At 34.3% G+C, this 25,876-nt stretch overlaps 1 protein-coding gene across 1 annotated transcript in view; it reads right to left on the minus strand.

Annotated features, from left to right (window-relative positions):
- Positions 1-3,525: 3,525 nt before the first annotated feature.
- LOC138707426 (uncharacterized) overlaps positions 3,526-25,876 on the minus strand; it is a 516,816-nt gene continuing 494,465 nt past the window's right edge. The window contains exons 9-10 of the mRNA XM_069836872.1: positions 24,074-24,251; positions 3,526-9,249 (exon numbers count right to left, since the gene is read on the minus strand). Of these exons, the coding sequence (XP_069692973.1) occupies positions 9,217-9,249; positions 24,074-24,251 (211 nt within the window). The 3' untranslated portion in view covers positions 3,526-9,216. The remainder of the gene's footprint in view (positions 9,250-24,073; positions 24,252-25,876) is intronic.

Here is a 25,876-nt window from a genome sequence, read left to right on the forward strand (position 1 = left end):
GCTCTTAAATGTAGTTTGTGAGCAAAAGTGAATAACAAATAAACTGTAAAGAACTATTAACTCTGATTATATTAAATATGATATTCAGGTTTTGTTGAATGAGGCAGTTTGGCCCTGATGTATCCATCTCTTTGTGGTTCACAAACTGCTGAAGTGGCCTCAGTCACTAAATGCACACACATAATGAAAACTCTATGGTCTTGTAGTACCTCAAAATATTCAATTTGAGATATACTTTTTTTTAGGGAACGACAGTATCATTATAAATACCTTAAATACCCAAGTTTATTAAAATACAACAAAATAAAAAAAATAATAAAATAAGGTACTGGTAATATTTTGTAATTTTTTAAAATTTTAAGGTCATTGTGGCACCTCAAGATAGCATACGATTTTCATAAAATTTTCAGGTTATGTTAGGTATAATATGCAACAACTTCTGCACATCCAAACGTTTTCGATTTCAAAATAAAGTGAAACATCATACATTTTCACTCCACCCTAATGTCGGTTCACTGTGCCAGAAACATGGAAGGCAACTTCAGCAAACAAGACAACATGGCTGAGAAATTCATTGTCATCAATGGTGCAATATTACCTGAACAAATGCAATTCATATAGGTTAGATTTTCTGTAATAACGAGACAATAGATAGTATGAAAACAATAAAGAATATCAGAATTGGATAACAATATAGAAACTTTACAAATTAAAAAGTTTATCCTACAATAAATCATTTGCGAGATATATACATATATGACTTTTTTTTTAAAACTGATGGCGGGTACATGACTGTTCGTCATTCACCCATATGAAGTCGTTATGTAGACAAATTTACTGACAGAAACGTTGCCCAGGGTGCGCCGTAGGAGGCTGGTCTATGTTACACCTGCAATGAGGTAAGATGATGGAGATTTGTTGGGATGCCACAGAGGAATTGGAGCTTCTAGAGAAAACTCTTGTGTTAACTGGACCATAGGCTTGCTCAACACAATTTATAAATCGAGGGTATGCCTGGAGTCGAACTCAGATCCACATGATTATAAGTCCAGCGCTCTAGCCACTAGACCACATATGATTGTAATAAAAAACTCGTTATCTACAAAATCTTGTTTTTTTCAAGAGAGCTCTTTTCTAAAATACACAACTGTAGATACCAAATATATTATTTTAATGTACCGAAGTACATATGATATTTCCATGCAGATATTCTGCGTCATCATACGATGAAAGAGTAATGGAAAGGAGAAAAATTCTCTTCGGCACCGGGATTTGAACCCGGGTTTTCAGCTCTACGTGCTGATGCTTTATCCACTAAGCCACATTGGATACCCATCCCGGTGCCGGACAGAATCGTCGCAGTTTAAGTTCCAACTCTGGGTTCCCTCTAGTAGCCGCCCTCTGCACTACGTCATAGATGTGTATGAATGTAGGACTGAAGTCCACACATGTGCTGAGGTGCACTCGTAATGAGTGACTAGTTGGCCGGGATCCGACGGAATAAGCGCCGTCTTAAATCACAAAGTGATTTACGCATATCATATATATTATTTTAATGTACCGAAGTACATATGATATTTCCATGCAGATATCTGGTGTGGCTTAGTGGATAAAGCATCAGCACGTAGAGCTGAAAACCCGGGTTCAAATCCTGGTGCCAAAGAGAATTTTTCTCCGTTCCATTACTCTTTCATTGTGGATACCGAGTTTTGAAAAATCTCTTTTATTTCAAGATCAATTTACTGATATACTTACCAACTTTAGCTTAATTCTGATAGCACCATTGGATTCTCCTGACCCAAAACCATAAGGATACAGTAAAACCTCAAAATCGAAAAAAATGTAGATAACGAGTTTTGTGAAAATGCCCCTCAATTGGTGGTAATTTTGCCAGACATGCTGTACTTACATTAAAATGATTAACGCTAAGGTGAAGGTTTTATAATAATGAAAGTAATAATTATTAATTTTTCAATATACATGTTTATTTTCCCTTTGTTTGGACCCTATACAATTTATAGCTAATCATAAGACATACCTCTTTGGGTAGTTACAGTGTTTGAAATGCATCACCTGACCAGGAGAAGGTTTGGTATTTTAGTTTTGCTTTAATGGGTGGGGGCAAGTTGGTAACACATCACATCTGACTAGCATCAAATACTTCTCAATCACATGTTACAGTGGAATTGCATGAACACACACACAAACATGGCGACAGTAACAAGCCTGCCCTGAGCCTCCAGAGAACCAGCAAATGCCCGGCCGGCGCCAATCTGATGGAATTTAAGTCAACCTCACGCTGCACCGGACGCCAGGTTCAACTAACATGATTGTCAGCAAACATTTGGTGCGAGTGCCAGGTTTTTATTTTACGTGTGCAGGAAGCTACTTCCTCTTAACACTGATACAAGGGGGATGACCCAATGACGCAGTGCAGCACGAGGTTCTTTGAGCCAACGACTCAGGTTCGTTTGGAGTACCAATCTCGAGGAAACACAACCATCATCGCAGACTGTGCAAGACCAATAGTAACACTCTCGTCACGTTTATGAACCTTCATGCTAATAAAGTGTGAAGGCATGGAATGTCTTTTTCTTCATAAAGGGGAACGATATTTAGATGACATTCTGCAGACAGCAACAAACCCACCAAGTTATAGAAACTGATCCAACTGTAAGAATTCGTTTCACTACATACATTGTCTTGGCTAAGGCTAAGCGATCGACGAGCCCTGCATTCTCTTGTTCTCTTATTTCAAATTCTGCACACTGCTACCCCAATCTATTTGGCTTCTCGTTTTCAAAATTTATCCGCATATCATCGGCTAAGTACAAGATCTCATCATAACAATTTACTCATTACACCCTACCACAAGACATCTTTATATTCTTCATCTTATACAGTTTCAGTTGCTAGAAATTGGAACTCGCTACCGAGTGATGTAAGGGGTTGTTGGACGATAACTTCATTTAGGTCAAAATTACATAAATTATTACTTAACAGATTAATTGCTGATTAATATTTGTTACTTATAATAAAACTAACATCTGTTCATTCTTATTATTATCATTAATTTCTCTAAATAGATTTACAAAACCTCTAATGACAATTACATTAATATTCTCATTATAGAAATATATTGTATATATATATATATATATATATATATATATATATATATATATACACACAGTAGAATCCCGATTATCCGTCACCTTATTAACCGATTGCTGGATTATCCGACTATCTTTCTCTTGATTTTTTTTTGCTACAGAGACATATAGTCTGTCTTCTTCATATGTATGAAGTACTACTATACATTATATTAGTACCAGTACGTATTTTTTCTAGATTATGTTATTACAAACCTTGTCACTTACACAGTATGATCTGCTGTTAGAGTTGTCGTACTGTAGAATTTCTATATAAAATATATTCCATGAGTATCAAAAGAAAACGTGTTGTGGTAATTACCGAAAAAACGGAAATAATTCAGTGGTTCGGGGAAGGAGAAACTGTGGCTCATCTCGCATCAGAGTACGAGATTGGTGTTGCAACTGTGCGCGATTTAAGAAAAATCAACACTAAAGTGTATAAAGTATGTAAATCTACAACACGAGACCTGTATTATTCTTATGTTTCCGCTGACAGCCATTACAAGGAATTTCCTTGCCCCTTAAAAACCCGTCGTTGACAACCAGACTTGAATGATGAACTTTTGATTCACTATCTAGCGTGTTAAACACAAGAACACGGAGGAAATTAAGAAATGCAAGTATTATTCACTTAATTTACGGTACGGATTATCCGATTTTTTTCGCTTAACCGTTCAATCCACCCCCTTCATTACCACGGATAATAGAGGTTCTACTGTATATATATATATATATATATATATATATATATATATATATATATATATTCTCCCTGTAACCTAGTCCTAGTAAGCTTATATTAAATTAATTTTCATAATTTTATTAGCTATCTCAAATCTTAAATTAATTATAATTGATTGAATTAAATTAGCTCATAAATTAAGTTACTACTTTACCTTATAGGTTTATCTAAATTTAAATAAATATGTAGTCTACTAGTCTTTAAAACTTAACTGAAGAATATAGCTGGAGAACCTTTTAAGTGTAGTGTAAATTAAATACTTAGAAGGTCGAAATACAACAGTGTTCATAAGTTAAGATTTAAAATAATGGAGATAATTATTACAGTTGTCTGAACACTATTTATTGATAAAATAATAAAATAAATAAAATTGGTTAGAAACCATACATGTTTCGGGGATTGTGCTCCCCCATCATCAGTGGTTGTACCACGACTGCAACAAGAGAATGGAATGTATAAAGATCTTGAATATACTACAAAATTATAAAATTTATAAAATACGAAGTCTAAGATAACATCGTTAAAAAGTAAAATGATCCAATGTATTGAATTGAAATTTCATTTTAAACTTAATTAAGAATAAATATGAAGAATAGTTATTAAATATTTTTAAATGATATCTTATAGAAGAAATGTATATAATATAATTCTGATAATACAATGTATAAATCTTAACTAATACTGATGGTGACCCAAGAATAATATTAAAATATCAAAATATTATAGAATATGAATGGCAAGATGTGAATGTTATTCATTCCAAAATATTTGAAATTAAAAATTAACATCAATGAAGTTAAAAATGATGTTAAAAATTTAAAAAAAAAATAGAACATATGTTCTTATACTATAAGTACAATAAGAAATACATTAGAAGAATCACTTAAAAATATTTAATAACTATTCTTCAAATTTATTTTTAATTAAGTTTATAATGAAATTTCAATTCAATACATTGGATCATTTTACTTTTTTAACGATGTTATCTTAGACTTGGTATTTTATAAATTTTATAATTTTGTAGTATATTCAAGATCTTTATACATTCCAGCCCCCGAAACATGTATGGTTTCTAACCAATTTTATTTATTTTATTAATAAATAGTGTTCAGACAACTGTAATAATTATCTCCATTATTTTAAATCTTGTAGTGTAAATATTTGTAATTTAAATACTGTACGTATTGTATTGATTAAGGCTGGTTGAGTGCAAGAGAAGGCCTAATGGCCTTAACTCTGCCAGCGAAAATAAAACATTATTATTATTATTATTATTATTATTATTATTATTATTATTATTATTATTATTATTATTATTACATTATGAAGTTACAACTTAATTGTTTTATTCAAAAGGGTTGATTTTTAAAGGGATTTGATAATATGAAAAGCAACTGTAAAGTAGGGGTTTCTTCCTAAGTAAGATCAACATTTAATGTCGCTGTTCTCAGTTTCAGTATTGTGTAAGTTTGCTCCATTTTGTAGAATGATATCCAAGTTCGCCAGTTTTGGTTGCAGCTTTTGGACTAGAGCCATATCCCCTGAACTACACTTCCTTCAATGCAGTGAAGGTAGTCGAGATGTGCTGGAAAAGTTATGGAATGAAGTGTTATATCACAGAGAGCTTTATTTTTTGGTTCTGATCATCACAGAAAAGGAGAGATCTCTATATGCTGTCACGATAAACAGCTTTGCATCTCTTTCCTCAAAATGGTTTAACTTCTTATTTTAAGGACGAGATGTTCAGTTAATTTTGAATTTATATATTTGTTCTTCGGCAGGATTATGACCGTTGGGCAGATGTGGTCAGACAATGACTGCTAAGCCTTCATCTCAGGACAGATTTATACTTGCACTTTGGTATCCTCCAGATGTTACGCCAGTACCAACTTCACATAGAACTATTTTTTAAATAGATTAACAACATTTCGCTCTGGTGAAATTAGGGCTTAGTGGACTCAGGGACACACTCTCTGTCTATGGTAAGAAATTGTGTTTGTTCTGGTAACTTCTGGTAATGCTGGGAAAAAATGGTTCCTTTTTACGTGGTACAAAGAGTGAATTCCATCATCCAGCTATGTTTAGCGAGGTGATGCCCCCAAACATTACCTTGTGTGACGAGATTACAACTCTTGAAACACAATCCGCATTGTGCGGTAGCTCTCAGAGCATCAGAGGCGAAAAATACATTTTCTTCCTCTTTTTTATTGGAGAAAGAGACAAGTATCATATTTTTTTTTATTTTTGTTTCAAATAAAATATTGCGATAGTATTTCGACACACACTCACTCACACACGCACACACGTACATGCACTGTTATACAGTGATATGCCAAACCTTCAGTAACAAACTTAAAAACCCATAAATATAATATATAAGTAGTAATACATAGTAATAATTACATTAATCATTATAGGAAATTCATCAAAATCCTCATCTTTTCACAAAAAGGATTTGTTTCTTTGTAAATTCTTGTTTCTTATATATATCAAACTTTGCTTCAGTTAACAATTACTTGCTAAAATTTAAGAATGTCACTTGATAAGGGGCACAGATCATGATATGTTTAGAAAGTGGTGTTTTTTAACCTATGACCTAAAGCAGGTTACTCAGAGAAGGCGAGAGTGGCTAGTTTCATCTTTTTATACAGTTTTTTTCCCATTGATATTTATCACATGATTCCTGCTTTCTCTACCGTCTCACGTGTCCTTGGAAACACATCAAGGACTTAACAACATTCTACAGTTTTTTGGGGCTCAAAGACTTGCAGCAACTAACAGACCAACAAATCTCTTGGCAGGCACTCAAATAAGTTAAACACACAAACCACACTAAGTCTATGGATGGGAGCCAACCTGACGTGTGAAAAATTCTTCATATCGTGCATCTTATATGTATATATTTATATATATTTCAAAAACAAAACACTGGAGAGAATGAAAAAATATTTAAATTACAGGATGTTATACGATAACAAAGAAAGGTACATTATTGTTGAATCATATATTTTATGACATTACAAATTCTAGATCGTCCATCATACAAAAGTATAATCAGTCAGAAACAGGGAACAACATATCATAGTAAGAAGATAGCAGTACACACTAACACACTAACTGCTAGTACAAGATGCGCTTTCACTCACACTCTCTACTATATAATGTCGCCTGGCAAAGCTCGAGCAGAATAAGGCAGTACTTTTATCATCGTTCAGAACAAGAAGCAGTTTGTATGGCCCTGATCAATTTATACCCTTCTTATTAGAACACAATCACACACACACGCACACAGTTAAGTACCCTGGCGTTGCAAGTTCGCACCAACACAAGTGATAATACTGTTCTGCAGTCTATAAAAAATTATCCCCAGGAAAACATCACTAAAATAATACCATTACCTATTACATGAACCTGCAGAGACAATGAACAAACAAACGAACAAACAAACAAACAAAAAGGTACTGAAATCGCACCCCTCCACCCTTTGAGCCCCAATCTCTCACACAAACCAACAGATGCACAAGAATGAACAACGACACTCAGAGGTTCGGATTGCATAACAGGTAATTTCTTGATAAGCTGATATGTTTATTCTGCACTCCCCATGGTGCTGGCGGATTGCCCCCCTCCCCTGTAGCATTGAGCTGCGTTTTGTCTTCACTAGAGACAAACAATGGACGGAAAGTTGGGTCTGTTGCATTGTGCAGTAACCGCGCAGAAATGAAACCTTCTCTGGAGGGAAAATCAGACGGCAGACATTCGCGGATGTCTTCTCATTGCTTTCACTTGGACAACAATTTAATTTAATTAACAGCTGAAAAACACGCTGCGGTGCAATTTTGTGGCTGTGTCTGCACAATGCAACCAGATCTGATAAATCTGCATACAAAATGGACCGCCGGCTGGTGCAAGCCTCCCGGCAGTCCGTACCAAAGTTCTTGTAGTTTTTTTTTTATCACATCAACCTTACATGTAAAGCAACTACTAATAAGATTCTATAAATCTTTTTTTCTTTTCTTATAAGAATCTACGAAGTATTAACAAACAGAAACGACACTCCCACGCGCAATGCATCTCTGCACTGTCGAGATCGCATCTCTCGCCGACCTACCGTCTTGCCATTCATCCGGATTGTCCTTAAACACCTGAAGCTTTCCGTCTGTACTTCCAATGTAACGACCTCAACCTCTGTTAGTTCGACCACCTATTCTATTCCTTCGAGCCTCAGGTAGAAAAAAATGTCTAGATGTACCACCATTCCTGTCCTCCATTTGTTGGAAGGCTACATGCTGACACGAATGAGCTACAACTAGAGAAGGTGGCCACCGTAGTCACAAGAAGTACAATGTTATTACACTCATTGAAAGTAATGGTACCATATTTACAAATTATTACTCTACCATATAAAGTACGCATCACATTTTACCCCAGAAAATTTGGCAAACTGCCTAAAACTAATGTTCACAAGATATTGATCAAACTACAGTGTTGAATATATTCGTAATAGCAGCCGTGGTGGGAGGAGGCGAGCGAAAGCACTGGTTTTGATATGGTTCGTATGATATGCCTGGTAGATCGTACAGCGTGGGCAGCACCCGTATCTGAACTTGGTTTCAACTACACATTTACATATAACAAAGCCTCGACTCCTCCCACCAGTCAGATATAGCATGAGAATTTATTGCTATAATAATAAATATGTTAGGAGAGTCAAATCAAAAGGACGAGATGCTACAGAAACAAGTCAACACAGAGTCACCGCTCTTTATGATGATAGTAATTCTATCTAATGTTGCAGCCTACGACAGGATCCGCTACCTCACATTGGACAGACAGAAACTACGGCCAAGAGTGACTTGGACTAAACAGGCATCTTCTTCTTTATGTAAAATTAGTACAATACATTTACATCTAGTTAATAATTAAATCTAAAACATAACATTTAGGGCACCTTTGGTTTCAAGCCTCTGTTCACCTCTTTTAATAGCGTCGCCTCTGAAAGCTATTGACCCAGAGGCATCGGCTGTACAAAAGTTTTCTTCTCTCAGTATGTTGACCTTCCACACTATTAATAATAATTTATTATTATTTCTTATTATTATTATTAATTAAATATTATACATTACAACTGTTACACTGACAGACCAGTCTGCAGTTTGAAAGCAAACAAGAAAAACAAGATTTAATTTTAAGATATTAACCTACTGCAACATCACCACGTTGCTGGAAACTCAGAATGAGGCTCAGCTGCTCGAGGGCAAGGCAATCCCAACTAGAAGCTGGTGCCTCGGTCAGGTGCTAAGTTGTAGGTAGGGATAATTAAGATTGTCCATTTTCTTCTCCCTTGGGTCCCTGAAACAGAGCAAGCAAAATCAAGTCTCTCTCACGGAGTAGCGCATTTATGTCCCAGACATTTCGCCCAGAACCCATGGTCAAATTTAATTTTCATCCAACTATTAATTATGTTCTACACTATTACACCCTTAGTCATTTCGCCCAATTTTTAATTTAATATAAAATATTTTTACGTCCAGTTGAGGCCTAGGGGTTCATTTCCCTTTCCTTCCTCCTCTTTCTACTTTTCTGTTCCTAGTGCTGACCTGCTATGGCACTAAAATCGTCCTCCAGTGGCTTAAGGAGGGAAAGCTGGTGATCAACAAGATCTCCCGGCTAGGTCCAATGGACCCGTCAACTAACAGCAGGTGTGGTCCTCCAGACATTCTGGGGGTTGTGTGTGAATGAAGTAGCCACCAAAACGTTAAAATATGGTGTTCACTTAAATCGGCTATAACTTGCCATTTTCAAATATTGGAGTGCAAGAGGTCAAATGACTTTATTGTCAAATGCCTGGCATTAGAAAACAACAACACAACAACAACAACATTTCGGTCATTGCCACTAAATTCAATAACTCACTTTCTAGTTACAGACAAACATATCGAGGTCTACCTCAGGGCGCTGTCCTCAGCACAACTTTAGTCAATATTTATATAAATGACTTACCCTCCCTATTAGAGGAATCAAACATGAAAACAGCACTATTTGAGATGATATAGTTTTGTGGACTTCCGGATCTTACAGACATAGAAACAAAATTCAAAATTCTGCTCTTAAAGCTCATGAATGGAATACATCAAATTTGATGGCACTCAATTTAAGCAAAAGTAAGTAACTACGTACCAAATATTTTCACTTGGTAAAAAAGAAAGAGAATTCAATATCCAATACAATGGCCAACACCTTCCTAGGACTCATGAATCCAAATATCTTGGAGTTATTTTCGATAGTAAGTTAACATGGAGCAACCATTTGAAATAAATTTCTGAAAAAGCTCGTAAAAGATTCTCCCTTCTAAAAAGACTAGCAGGAAAGAAATGGGGATGCTCTAGGAATACTTTGAACACTACATACAAAATGTTTATACAGCCAGTGCTGACATACTGTGGAGAAATTTTAATTACTTCACCTTTCATAAACGAAATAGAATATGTTCAAAACCAAGCTCTCAGACTCATTACTGGTGGAATCAAAACAACTCCAATAGATTCTATGAGATTCCTCACTAATATTAACAGCATCAAAATGACAATAGAAGAAAAAGCACTGATTCAATATGAAAAACTTATCAGATTACCAGGAAACAATTGGCATTCATACAGTCCTCTCTGTAGATTGAAAACTCAAAAAAGTTTCATATCCATTGTTCAAGAATTAAAACAGGAAATCAATATCCCAAATTTAAAAGAAAACTTACAAATTAAACCAAACCCTTTAACTCTATTAAATATAGAATATAATCTAAATTTAACAGAAGAAATACTGAAATCAGAAGTAAACACTGAAATACTGAAACAATTGCCTTTAGAGACAATTAATATTAGGTACCCTCCACAAAACTGGCTTCATTTATACACCGACGGATCCTTGATCTCCAGAGAACAAGGTGCCGGTGCAGGTGTTACGTGCTGTCTCTTCTCACTTTATAGATCTCTTGGATATGGAACAACAAGTTTTGATAGAGGAATCATTGCAATAAGTGAAAGTCTCAGGAATCTTCTATGCCACATTAATAAATTTAAGAATGCAGTTATATTGTCAGACTCCAAAGCAGCTATTCTATCAATAGTCTCTAAACACACACCTTCATCTCAAACAGCAGAAATAACTAAAATGCTCTCTCAATTAATATCACTCAATAAAAGAATTGTATTGCAATGGATACCATCCCATTGTGGAATCCTGGGAAACGAGAATGCGGATGCTTTAGCATAGAAGGGCAGCACTGCTACTTACAGACCTGTTACTAAATCTACGTTTTACTCTGAGAAAAGATTTATTAAACCTACAATACTTAGACTTCAACAAACAAAATTTGATAACACAATCTCAAGGGAAAAAATGGAACTCTCTGCATCATAATCCACAGTTAATTCCCGATTTACCACGAAAATCGTCTGTAGCTGCATTTAGATTGGCAACAGGCCATGATTGTTTGGCCAAACACCTGCATAGAATTGGAATATATCAGTCCCCTAACTGCCCATTGTGCAACTCAAACCAAGAAATGGATTCGGAACACCTCAAAATCTGTGCTTCAGTGGCTGACATGATAATATCTTTGAAAAATATTGGAGTGCAAGAGGTCAAATGACATTATTGTCAAATGCCTGGTATTACAAAAGAACAACAACATTTCGGTCAATTTTTATGTTACAATATAATGTGCAATTCTACATTTCACCCTTTTTTCAATTTATATTATAATGACAAATTTCACATTATTTTAAAAACATTGGCTGAAGGTTCATTTGGGTGAGCCGTAGCATGTCTCTTGATTCCACTTTCAACATCACTAACTTTTATAGCAATATTGCTATTTTCATGTGTGTGATTGCCTGTTTTATACACAAAAATATTGGAATGTACATCATAATTTGTTATGCACCTTGCCGAATATATGTCCTGTTGTTCACATCTCCAGCAAGCTTATTTTCTTGTTTTATTTTTATCCGAAGAATATAGGTAATATAAATAATTTTCATTTACCAATAACCATTTGTATAACTTAAATTTACTATGTTTGTAGTGTGTATTTACTGTTTTTCCCACGAAACATATGACAATACACAGAGTTTGTCATGAGTAACGAGTTTATCGAAAAATTAACTATTTTGGATAATTTTTTGAAATGATGTTCATCCTCACGAGAAAGATCCCTTCCCGGTGCCATACAGTCGATTTGGAAACAAACACCCTCCCCCCTTTCCTCACTGCCAGGGCTATTAAACGAAAGAGTGGTTAGTATTTTAAATTTTTATTAAAACACATAAATGTAAAAACAGTTTCAATTGTTGACAAATTATGGTGTACAATTTTCAAAATGTCTTCCTTTCTGCTGAATGCACAAATGTAAGTGACGTATCAACTCTTCAATGGACTTTGGTGAACATGTCAGGCATAACCATTTCTATTGTGTGTTCAATTCGTTCCACTAATTCAGGAATGGTGCGTGGCTTAGTCGCATAAACACGATCCTTGATGAATCCCCAGAAAAAGAAGTCCAGGGGAGTCAAGTCAGGTGATCGCGGAGGCCAACAGATTGGGCCTGTGCGACCAATCCGCCTGCCTGGAAACACTTCGTCTACGGAATAAACGCTTAATTTGAGCGACACTGTTTCCAAATTCAAATCAGGCAGCAATTTTTCTCTTCTGCAATAACGTTGAACTGCTGCGTGAAATTTTATCATTCCAGTCTATCACAACAATGTATATAGGCATAGCCGTGTGCCATTATCCTTGGTGTATAAAAGGCCATGCTCCAGGTCATTTTAAGTTGGCATCAAATGCACATTACATATGATAAGTAGCTCTCTCTGACGATGGGGAAGGGGGTATTTGTTTCCAAATCGACTATATGGCAGCAGGAAGGGTTTTTTCTCGTGAGGATGAACATCATTTCAAAAAATTATCCAAAATAGTTGATTTTTTGATAGACTCGTTATTTATGAAAGCTACTGTATTTGTAGTGTGTGTTTATTATTTTTCCCAAGAAACATATGCCAGTATGTGTGTTTACTATTTTTTCTGCTAAAAATCACACAGGACGAAAAAAAAAAATAGTCTAATATTCTGGACGAAATGTTGTTGGGTGAAAAAACATTGGGCGAAATGTTTTTGGGTGTAATAAATTGAGCTAAATGTCTGGGAACGATTTTCTGTGCTCCAGTAGTAGCAGCACCAGCATTTTAATTTGGGAGGACATTTTGGTGGAACAGACCTTATTCAAAATGGAACCCTCCATTCCTTGTGTCCCATATCATTGCAACTGTCACAGTCTTAAGATAAATGATTCTAATATTACCGGGGAAAAATAATGTAGAGAAATCCGTCTCTGGTTGTCGGAGATATGCAGCATAATATCAACAATTTGACACACCACAAACTATTAACTGCTTGTATACCGGTACAATGACATTTTTCTTACAGTTCAATACTTTACAAGAAAACTTATCAAAGACTTATCGATATTAAAAAAGATTTGTCAAAGGCTATTTCATAGTGCTAAAGATTTCACAAGATTTAAACATGTGCTACAAGTTCACAGTAGGCTAATCTATATCACAACATAAGGCCTAATCATGTAAATCCTTTGGAGGATAACTATAGGCTCTATAAAACAATATTTGTATTACTTAACTGTACGGTATCCTCAAACGAAGAATATTATGATTGCATATCGTTTTGAAACAAAAATATTTACGATTAGTAATTCACTACGTTATAGGTTAGAATTTTCTTCATTCAAAAAATACATTTATTGGTATTTAACTCCAGATATCTGCCTTACAATTTTCTCATATGCATTATTTTTCATTTTATTGCGATATTACACAGAATCCACGGCATACACGTATCAATTTAATTAATATAAATTAATTAATTCGCAATCAACTCTTCTCGGCCAGAAACCATATTTTTTTTCTTTTTTTTTTTTGTAGTTTTTGGAGTCACAGAATTTTCGAATCTAATTGGTCAATTTCTTTCAAAGAATTGTCAAGCCTTTGATCCATTAAAACATGTTCTTATTTACTTTCAAGCCAAACAAAGACTTTCAAAGTCACGTGAAATATTGAATTTGCCGAAAAAAAAAAAAAAAAAGCAGTACACAGGTGCTACAAATATTTGGAACAAGAAGGTGAACAGTTTCAGCATATTTTTTTCTTATGTTTTAACTGCTTACAATTAATAATATCTTGTACAGTATTAATAGTTTGTGGCTTGTGAAATTACTGATACTGTGCAGTGTACCACCAATATGAAACCTCTATGCACATTAGAATCTGCAAGCGGCTCAGCCACAGTCTACTATATACAGTCACGAAGCTTGAGTTTTGAGGGTGCTAGAAAAAATAGACTGTGACGGTATTATTTTGCATTGCCTGTAATTAGGCGATATTAGTGATCCTAGTGGTGAGCAACTATCTAATGTTTGCATATTTACTATGTATTGAGCTTCACGACTAGGCTGTGGCTCAGCCATGAGATTTGGTTGCTGTGTTACATTTTCTCTGTAATTTGTTGGCCAGGCATTAGTGCTGATTATCAGACAGATAATTTTCCACTTCCAGATCACTGAGGCGAGGAAAAAATAAAGAAGGTTGAAGCTAAAACTTAAAAAATATTAACTTTGTTAATTTATGCACAATAATAAGAGGAGTTGTAATCAGTAAGAGAAAGCTGTGAGAAAAATATAACAACAATTAAAATAATGAATAAGTTAGATTTAAAACGCTCTGAAACAACTTTCAGCTCAGCTTTCAAATATTTTTGTTGGGGGTGGAGGGCCAGAAGGATGAACGAGTAACTGTGAATGGGAACTAATCGACCAAAGTACCCTTGATGGAGCTGTCCCTGTAACATAGCTTTCTGACTAGTTCACATGACCTCTGCTGTCATCTTGGTTCCAAAACTTGGGGAAATTGTGTACCAGAACACAAAATGTCTCCATTTTGAATCTTGCGTACACTACTTTTAACACTTGAATATAAGTAATTGATTAACTAGCGGACTTACTCCTGTTATTTATGTAAGTCTGTGCGGCTTACAGCTGTTTCGGTGCTTCAACACACCATCCTCAGAGCCTACTAGATCTTGGCGTCATCTCGAACTTCTCTGCCTGTTATGTGGGTGTGTTTGATTGTTGAAAGGTGTTGAAGAGTGGAGTCAAATAGTGTGTGTGTTCTGAAATTGATCTATTTGAAGCACCGAAACAGCTGTAAGCCGCACAGACTTACATAAATAACACGAGTAAGTCCGCTAGTTAATCAATTGCTTACAAAATGTCTATTTGTTTGTTTACTGGTAAGTTTGAAAGCGGAAAAAAAAAAAAACCTTAACGCTGTGCATCAGAAGATACACATGGCGGGACAAAGAAGAAACTTTCTCTAACACCTCGAAAATAAGAAGAACGAAATAATGGAAGAAGAGTTTAACTCAATGATTCTTAACAGGGAGGCTACGGCCCTCTGGAGGCCCAAAGAGCAGTTAATGGTGGGCCACAGACAAAATAATAATAATAATAATAATAATAATAATAATAATAATAATAATAATGCTGGAGCGTGGGTTCGAATCCTGCTAGGGCTGATTACGTGGTTGGGTTTTCCAGGAATTTTCTCCCCCAACATGATAATCCTTGAACTCATCCCATCGAATACCATCTGTGTCTCACAGATTCCAGCAATGCTAGATAACCATGCTCCCTTGTGTAAAGAACACCTAAAAAGTTAAAAAGCATTTTCCAGAGGAAAAATTTGCTTCTCTATAGAATTATAGGCCTAAATAAGTACCGGTAGTATTTACGTAAATACCAAAATACCAGTACAACTTATAAATTAAGTCAAATATCTTACCTTTGTAGAAAATAAAAATCAATTTGTTTGTGTAATAGCAAAAGAAAAGTTTGTTCGTAAATGTTGGGTGAACAGAAAGTAATGTACCTGTATCGTAATTCATCAATGTCGTTTGAAAGATAATTAGAAAATAAATTATGAAGAGGAATGTCATTGGTCTTACTTATTAAGGAAATAAATTCTTACAAAATGCGTAAAATATACGTGAGGAAATGCGTCATAATCATATCAAATTTTTAATTCAAGATGACTGAACTACGGGACTCACTTTATATCAGATTAAATGATGAAATATATTTGTATTTTACTCGTATTAATTTCTTGTTACCGGTACCTATATGTACAGTATTTGTGCTTTTAAGTTTTTCATGAAATTATTAATTTAAAAAAATTCCCAATTATATATGGCCTAGATATATTTACCTTAAAATGCTAGTATCTGCGACTTCTACGACAGGCTACCGGTACTACAAATGCTAAATCTGTATTGTATAAGTTATTTTGTTATGAACAGTAAAATGGAAATAATCATCACATCAAGCAATTATCAATTTTAAGACAATTTTCCTATAGATGTTCAACTTCAATTTTGAAGGCTGTTTAACATATATTTCTTCATTTATCATTTTATACAATATATTTAAGATGCTAAGTACCGGTACTTTAAGATGCTGGAAACATACAGTCCCTTTCAAAACACATCTTTTAAGAGAAACATTTTGTCAACCAATTGTTTACTGGAGTCTATTAGTGTTATAAATAGACCTCAGATTTTAGGTTAAATGTCTATTTTTTTCTGTAGGGATAAACTAAACTAGTTAAATAGCTTCACATTTTATATACAAAACATAAACGTTTGAAAGCAGTTTTATTGTGCCTAAAAATGCCTATTTTGCCCTTTAAGACCTATTTTTAAGGTTTTAGAGCCTAAAATTGCTTATTTCTATTACTGGTACATATTTTTAAATTTTCGTGTAGCAGTGATAGAGAAAGTTTTGAATGTCATGGAGTGAGTTTGGTTCAAATATCCTGTAATAGTTTGGTTGTAGGAATAAATAAAATCCTGGAAGGTGTCTGGTTTTGTTGAGCACTTAAGCAGACAGTAGGAATTGATGAATCGGGAGGATGTGGTTCTCCCTAAAGAAATCAGCATGGCAAATATTGCTAGATTTAAATATGCATCCATTGCTTCGGCATCATTGGGAAGAATTTTTTTCGCTCATGAAATGGTTCTATCTAAAAAAAAAAAAAAAAAAAGAAGAAAATTAGAGAAAAACGTTATGTATTGCTATATATATATTTACTCCATTTCATTACTCTTCAATGTATTTTCATCTCATATTTCTCCGAAATCAAATTGTACTTTATTTTTAAATTTATCATTGTTCCGTATTCTCTCCGCAATCATATTGTATTTTTAATTTAACCTCTGCTTTGTATTCTGGATCCTAATGGTCAGCCGTAGATGTCAGCCAGATGTCCCAAATTGTGGAATTTGTGTGTGTAAGAAACGATGGTTCTAGCCAAGCTGTTAAAATTGTAGACCACTTTGATCTAGATAAACTGTAAACTCTGTCATAATTTTCAATTTGAATCCTAATAATTGCTGTATATTTAAGAGTTTATAGTTAGTAGTTTGTTATTTTACTTTATACTTATGTGTAGTATTGATGTTTTAAATTACAGGTATACAGAAAAAAGTGACAACAATAGCAAGTCAACTCTTATTTTTGAAGACTTGAATAACTGTAATAATTACATTAATGGTTTAGATTCAAATTTAAAATTAATTGATTTAAATATAGGAAGCGTTATTAAAAACTTTTCAGAATTCTGTGCATTGTTGCAAGGATTTTGTTTTCTTTTCGACATCATAATGCTATCTGAAACATGGCTAAACCATGATGGAAGTTTCGAGATTAACGGTTACAAAAAGTTTATCAAACCAAATAAGTACAATAAAAGTGATGGCGTAATTGTCTATTTTAAAAGTGATATTCGGTCTTCAAGATGTTATGCCTGTTCATAACATATTTATTAACAAAGTGACCCTCTGTGTAATAAAAGAGTCATTGCTAATTTTAAAAATCCATCTGTATCAGACTTAAATTTTCTGTAACTTAATATTGTATCTTTTGACTTATTTGAAAATTTGTAACACAATTATTTTAACTATTGTAGTCTAAGTATAAAATCTGTATATTTCTATACTTTTTACTTTTTGGTATGCTTCATAAAATTAGATGTTGACATACAAAATTGCAATTGCTTGAATCTTTCTTTTCAACAATGTTATAGGGCTACACAGTTCATGATCACTGCTATTTACAGATCACCGAACAACTGTTTGAGTAAATTCTTAGATGATTTTGAAAGGTTTTTACTGAATAATAGAAATGTAAAAAATCATATTGTTGTTGGAGATATCAATATAGAAAACCAGTTAGGTAACTCGGGCCAACGTTACATGAACATAATGCAAAAATATGGATTTCATCCATTTTTAAATGCTATTACTAGACGTGTTTCTGATGCGTCTTGATCATATTTTTCTTAAAAGTCAAAACAAAGGTTAGAATCTCGCTCCTGGTCTCTATTGTAGTACAATTACAGATCACTACGTTACCTTTTCTATATTTAATTCTGCTAATGACCCTATGAATAGTTATACAAATATTACTTTTGAACAAATTCAAATCATAAATTATAAAACGCTTAAAGACGATATTAATACTACAAAATGGGGCTCAGTTCTTAATTGTCAAGACCCTGAATATAGTCTTCAGATATTTTATAATATTTTAAGAAATATCATACATAATAATTTAATTTGCACTTATAAACAAATACCTAGTCAATATAAAAAATATAAAACCTTGGATCACTTTAGGAATAGTACCGGTAACATCAATTTGAAACAGAGATAAATTGGCAAGAAAACTAACAAAACAGCCTTTTAATTTAGAACTAAAAGACAAATATAAGAAATATAGAAATTTATTCACAACAGTCACAAAAATGCGAAAACCGCATATTATTCACATAAATTAAAACTCACTGCAGTGAGCCTAAGAAATTTTGGCATACTATACTAACGATAATAGTAGCTTCAGTATTGATCAGTAGGGTCAGGTATCTTTGAATGCCAGTGTTCGAAATGGCATTCAGGTTTGTAAATGTTATAAAAATAATTTTAAATTGTAAACAATAAATAAGTTTAAATGCAAATAATAAGGAAACAGTAAGTGGTAGTGATGGATATGTTTAAGTCTATATCTCCTTAATCTGGTTTTTCAGACTCCAAGTTTCTTACCTCAAAATATTCAATAGAGCATCTCCTATTCCTGTGAAATTTTACTGAATTACTAAGGATAAAACAACTTTCACTATTGCGATACTGGTCAGTCAAATTCTAACCTCCAAAATGAGCAAAAAAGAAACTTAAACATGCTAGGCTACATACTTCATTATTAAGTTCTGTTGTCAGAACATAAAAAATACAAGTATTTCTCTTTCTGATTAATGTGAAATACGATTTTTTCTCTGACACAAGAGAAGAGATGTAGGCTAAAGAGCAAGAAATTGATAGAGAAATGTATTGTTGCATAATAACAGACTACAATACTGATTAAACACTGTTATGGTTAATATCTAAATCAAGATGGCTGGATTAGCAAGACGTGTAGCACACATGGGAAATACAAGAAACACATGCACAACTTTTCTAGAAAAATACGATGGGAAGAGACGATAAAGAGGGTGTGAATCACATTTATATCACTTACCCTTCAGGAGGGATTTAAATTGGACTTCCTACATTGCTGTTAAAATGTAAGAAACGTAACATTTCGAAGCTTGGACCACCTTCGTCTTCAGGTGGAAAATGCATCCTACTTATTTTGGCTATTACAAACATTTTACTGACTAACACCTGAGAATTGGAGACCATAGGCAGTTGTAACTAGGGGGCGGATGTTGATGAAAAGTCATCTTCTTATTTTTCACATTAGGACGATGCCTATTAATATAGAAATCCTTTCTATGTTAATATCAACGTAAAACATTAATTAATTGATTAACTAGTGGACTTACTCGTGTTAATTATGTAAGATTTGTGCAGCTTACAGCTGTTTCAGTGCTTCACGCACCATCCTCAGAGCCTATACTAGATCACGGCGTCATCTCGAACTTCTCTGCCTGTTATGTGGGTGTGTTTGATTGTTGTAAGGTGTTGAAGAGTGGAGTCAAATAGTGTGTGTGTACTGAAATTGATCTGTGTGTTGAGAATTTGATCGGGGTGTGTTTTAGTGTGTTTGTATATTTCGTATTGTTCTAGTGTGTTGAGTTTTTGGTTCTTGAGTTGTATGTGTAGGATTTCCATGTCCGTATTTATGTTATTGTATGTATGGTTAGCATTGGTTATGTGATCGGCGTATGTAGATGTATTGTGTCCTCTGGTGATTGCTTTAATGTGTTCTTTGTAGCGTGTTTGGAATGATCTGCCTCTGTCCTATGTAGAACTTATCGCAACTATTGCATGTGAGTTTGTATACACCTGTGTGGTCGTATTTATTTGTTTGTGTTTTTTGTGTGTTGAGATGTCTTTGTAGTGTGTTTTATGTTCTGCAACATTCAAAATGGATAAAACATTAATTTCTTATATTGCATTTTTCGACGTTTTTGAATTAATAGGTCATTTTTATATTTTTTTCGGCATTTTTTGGTCATTTTTTATACTTTGAAGAACTTTTAGATCATTTGGAATGCACTTTACATTCTTCTTTACCGATAGGTCTGTTAAATCTTTTTCCAAGCAAATAGGTCAGTAGTAATTACCTACTGAATAAATGAGTAACAGTTAAGTTTCAATTTTATAGTTTCAAACAAACTGTAAAGACCATCCCTTATTCCACTGAAGGCTTCACCTCACACAACGGAAGTAATATAAAATGCTTGACAACAGCTTAGTTTAAGTGAGGACTTTGACCGCTACTGTTCTTTTGTCGGTACGAGAGTGTCTTTAGAATTTATGTCTGGAAGAGGAGAAACTTTCACCGTGTCCTGGACAGGACGTTGTGTCCCCATGGAAGGAAAGGGACAGTATTTTTAACACAAAGATTGCAAGAATGCAAGCTGCACCCACAATTTGTTTTATCATTCACATTCCCCAATCTGGAAGATCTGATAACACAAATGAAGAACGGAAGGAGGAGACGGAGAATGAAGGCACTGACATGGACCGCCGATTGAAAGACAGTATAAACCCTCATTAAAATCTTTATTTTTCCCTTAAAACCTTCATTTTTTTGCATGCCCTTTTCCTTTATCTTAGCCAAATTCCAGGAAGTTGCCTCCTCTCTCCGAGATTTGCAGGGCAGTCACTGAAACAAGGTGACTAATTTTTAAGAAGTTGTGGTGCGAGTACTTTGAATAATATTTAAATGTCATTTTCTTTTAATTTCATGTCATTTTTCCATTAGTTTAAGGGCATTTTAATGATCATTTTAAGTAGATTTTTAGGTCATCAACATCCGCCCCCTAGTTATAACAGCTTAAACTATATCTGTTTTAACGACTTAAACGAATAGTATTTTTCTCTGACTTTCTTTTTCCATACAATGACGTAGACAGATTTAATCTTATGCATATTGGTTGCTCGGTTTACAATGTCACTAGACATTGTTTCCTTATGCTTTGTACTTGGCACTGAAACAATTATAATCTGTCTTAAGATAGACAGTTTTGCTGTTCTGATTGTCTTTAATTTAGTTTTTGGAGGGTGACACCTGAAGGGCAAGGTTCGATACTCCTGGTGATAAGATTACCTGTAGGCTATAGTTCAACATTGTGACGTGTGGAGCTAAATTTTGACATAGGTAAGGAAAAAATTACTACATTTTGAATGGGTTCTCTAAGTCAAGGGCATGTAAATCAACGACAAGACACTCCTAAATTGACTTCCTTTTGAAAAAAAAAATAGTTGAAATTCCATTTCTGTGAGCTGAGTTTGAACTCACTACACTCAGATGAAATGGAGAAAATTCGTTATACTCGTATACCAGTATTTATTTCGAGGGTTGGTACACTATCCAATCTAGGATTCACTGCAACCAACTGGTTTTCTGTTCTTGCCCTCATATTTTATATTCTCTCTCTTGCAATGTCACAAGAAGCATTTACAATCTTACGAAACTTGACCTGCTGAGTTATCTATTCACAAAGCAGGAAAATATAATATAATATAATATAATATAATATAATATAATATAATATAATATAATATAATATAATATAATAAAATATAATATAATATAATATAATATAATATAATATAATATAATATAATATAATATAATATTAATATAATATAATATAATATAATATAATATAATATATAATGTAATGTAATATAATATAATATAATATAATATAAATGTTAATTTTAATTTGGAATAATTGTTATTTTAAATTAAATAAGTTCGTAGGAGCTTATTCTTTTTTAAAATTAATAGGATGAGTTAATAGCTGGGCGATAATTTTGCTTGAACCAGGGTTGTTTTAGATATTACATGTTAACAACACAGAATCCCTGATTTTACTTTGCTTCCAACCAAACATGGTGGTCTACTGACTAGAGTCCTGGACTTATAATCCTATGGAACTGGGTTTGATCCCCAGTGTATCCCGGATTTGTAACTTGTGTTGGGCAAGTCTTTGGTCCAGGTAACACAGAGGTTTTCTCTGGGAGCTCAGTTTCCCCTGTTATAACTCTCAAATCTCCATCATCTCGTCGTGGATGTAGCATAGACTAGCCTTGTATGGCGCACCCTGGGCAACGACTCTATTGGTAAATTGGTCTAGACAACTGGCTTAAAAAAAAAAATTAAAATATGGTTTATTTAAAGACGTTCGCAACTGCTGAGGTTATATCAGCATCGCCAGTGTGCCAGAATTTTGTCCCGCAGGAGTTCTTTTATATGCCACTAAATCTAGTGACATGAGATTGTCGCATTTAAGCACACTTAAATGCCATCGACCTGGGCTGGGATCGAACCCGCTACCTCGGGCACAGAAGGCCAGCACTATACCAACTGTGCCACTCAGAGCGACAACTGGCTTCATATGGGTGAATAATAATGATAATCGGGGTGCGAATTAACTTTCCAAAAGGGGGGTTTCGCCCCTTTTGGAAAGTTATCCCATTCTCATAAATTCATATTAACATCCCTGCCGGGGATAGCTTCTGTGCCCCTCACAAAATACAATTGTTTTAATACGAGTATACTTTATAAAGTATAAAATAAGCAAAGTAAATAATATTGATGTAATACCATCACCAGCAAACTGAAATTACACATCTTATCTGTTTTTTATTCATTTTATTGGGTTATTTTACGACGCTGTATCAACATCTAGTTATTTAGAGTCTGAATGAAATGAAGGTGATAATGCCGGTGAAATGAGTCCGGGGTCCAGCACCGAAAGTTACCCAGCATTTACATTTACTCGTATTGGGTTGAGGGAAAACCACGGAAAAAACCTCAACCAGGTAACTTGCCCCGACCAGGATTCGAACCCGGGCCACCTGGTTTCGCGGCTAGACGCGCTGACCGTTACAGGTGTGGACCATCTTATCTTAAGCCTGCTCATGAATATAATTATTATTATGATCAAGATGCAAGACATGCAACTCAGTGCATCCAAGCATTGGGCCATAATAATAATAATAATAATAATAATAATAATAATGATGATGATAATAATAATAATAATGGTAATTATAATAATGATGATGATGATGATAATAATAATAATAATAATAATAATACTACTACTACTACTAATAATAATAATAATAATAATAATAATAATAATAATAATAATAATAATAATAATAAGATAATTTTCTTCCAGATGAAGCCGTGATGAGGATTTGTATCACTTTCTAGAAATTCCACTATTATAAATCAAGTCTACAGTTCAGACATTCGAGCTGGACTAAAGAAGATGATGTTTATTCTTCGAAATGTTGTGTTTTATATTTCACCAGCAATGAAAAAAGTCCAACCCACCTCTCCTGCAAAAGCCATAAAAGCCTCCCCCCTTTAAAGTGATCACTTACCCTGCCGGTGCCGATGGTAGTGAGGAGGTGAGCTCAGGTATTTTACAGTTTCCCAGCTAAAAATCATTAAAAAAGGAAGAAAAAAATTCTTTTCTTATGATAATGAAAATGAACACTGGTTGCGAGATAGGAAAAAACCAACCTCGGCCATTTTGCTTTTGGCGTACTCGATACGAATGGCGCCGCGGTCGGAGGAGAGCAGGAAGGAGCCTTGAAGGGTAGTCATGGCCTGCGCGGCGAAACGCACGTCTTGGTACTCGACGAAGGCGACCGGGGACCCGCCCTTGGTGTGCATGCGGAGGCGGCAGAAGCCGGGGAAACTGTGCACACACAAGAGACAGAGAGAGACAACAATGTGCAGTTAGAAGGGACAACAAGCCAGAACATCTGAAAGCTGTACGGGTCAGGTGTGAGTTAGCGGGTGCACTGGGTGTGGTGCAGTGGCGATACCAGCCTGACTGACAATGTGGCAAGTCCATATCTGGGTGAGTGGTGCAAATAGGGTTGCCAACTATAACAGGGGTCAGGGAATCGACAGAAATTCACTTATACAGCCGATACTTGTACTTACACAAAGCATTAACACTTGCTGCAATTATAACCAAACATTATAATTTATAATAATAGTAAGATATCTTATTAATAGAAATTTTAATGACCGACACATTTCTGCAATTAAGTCAACATTTATCAATTAGATATAATATAGAAGATTTAGATTGTCAATATATTGCATTTTATGATCAGTAAATTACCACCCTTGTCTATTAATTTATTCAAACTTCTTTCTAGCCATTGATGGATGCCAAATAGATTAATTATGTCTATTACAGATGTAAGGTATGACAAAGAATTTTACTTCCAAACTTCTAGCAAAAATATACAAGATGTTCCAAAAGCAACGCATTTTATTAAAACTGAATGAGGGAATTTGGGCAAAAAGCTCAGACAGTCAAATCTTGTACTTAGAAAATAATATTTTTGAATAATTTCAAGGGAAAAATTGTTCCGGGGCCGGGTATCGATCCTGGGACTTCTGGTTGAACGTACCAGCGCTCTACCACTGAGCTACCCGGGAACTCCACCCGACACCGTCTCAACTTTTCCCTTTATATCCACACAACTCGCGTGGGCTGACGAAACGCCAGAGACCCACAACGAGTGCACACAATCTCTGTGTGACTTGGAACAATTTTTCCCTTGAAATTATTCAAATCTGCTTTTACAGGGAGCTTCACCTGAAAGACTAGATTTGCAAAATAATATTTTTATCGAAACAAAGTATTTTTTGCGACTATTTTTGTGCAGGTTATGACGTCATCGAGAACATTTTTAAATAGAATTCTATAGTTTTTTAATATCATATGAAAGAGCATATTTTTTTATGTAATATTTAATTTGCTTTATACAGAAGCCCTAGGGTTATGATTATTATGGCAACAATTTAATTGTTGGTACACTTTGTTACTCCCTGTGTTATGACTTATGAAAGCAAGCAGTTTTATTGACGAACTCAACATAAAACAAGATATTCTTAACAGAAAATGATCTTTCATGTCTCTTGACATACTATCTATGTTTTATGAATTATGTTTTTATTCTATTCAAAATCGACTGAGAAATAGATGTCAAATTTGGATGAGTTTCATTAAAAAGTGTACATACTCTTGTTGTGTACCGGTACGTCTTCTATCACCAAATTCTATTTTCAATTCTCCCCCTTTCTCTTAAGAACATCTAGTTTTAGTTGTTATCATCAATAAAACTGTTTTCATAACACACGGACCACAGAACACCAAAAGGACCGGCGATATGTACTATCAACAATAAAATTGTTACCACAGCAACCATAACCACAATTCTTCTGTATAAAATAAATTAAATATTATATAAAAATATACTTTCTTCAAATGACAATAAAAATAACTATAGGTTGTCATTTTAA

This window comes from Periplaneta americana, chromosome 1 (genome assembly GCF_040183065.1).
Source record: "Periplaneta americana isolate PAMFEO1 chromosome 1, P.americana_PAMFEO1_priV1, whole genome shotgun sequence".
Lineage (NCBI taxonomy): Eukaryota > Metazoa > Arthropoda > Insecta > Blattodea > Blattidae > Periplaneta > Periplaneta americana.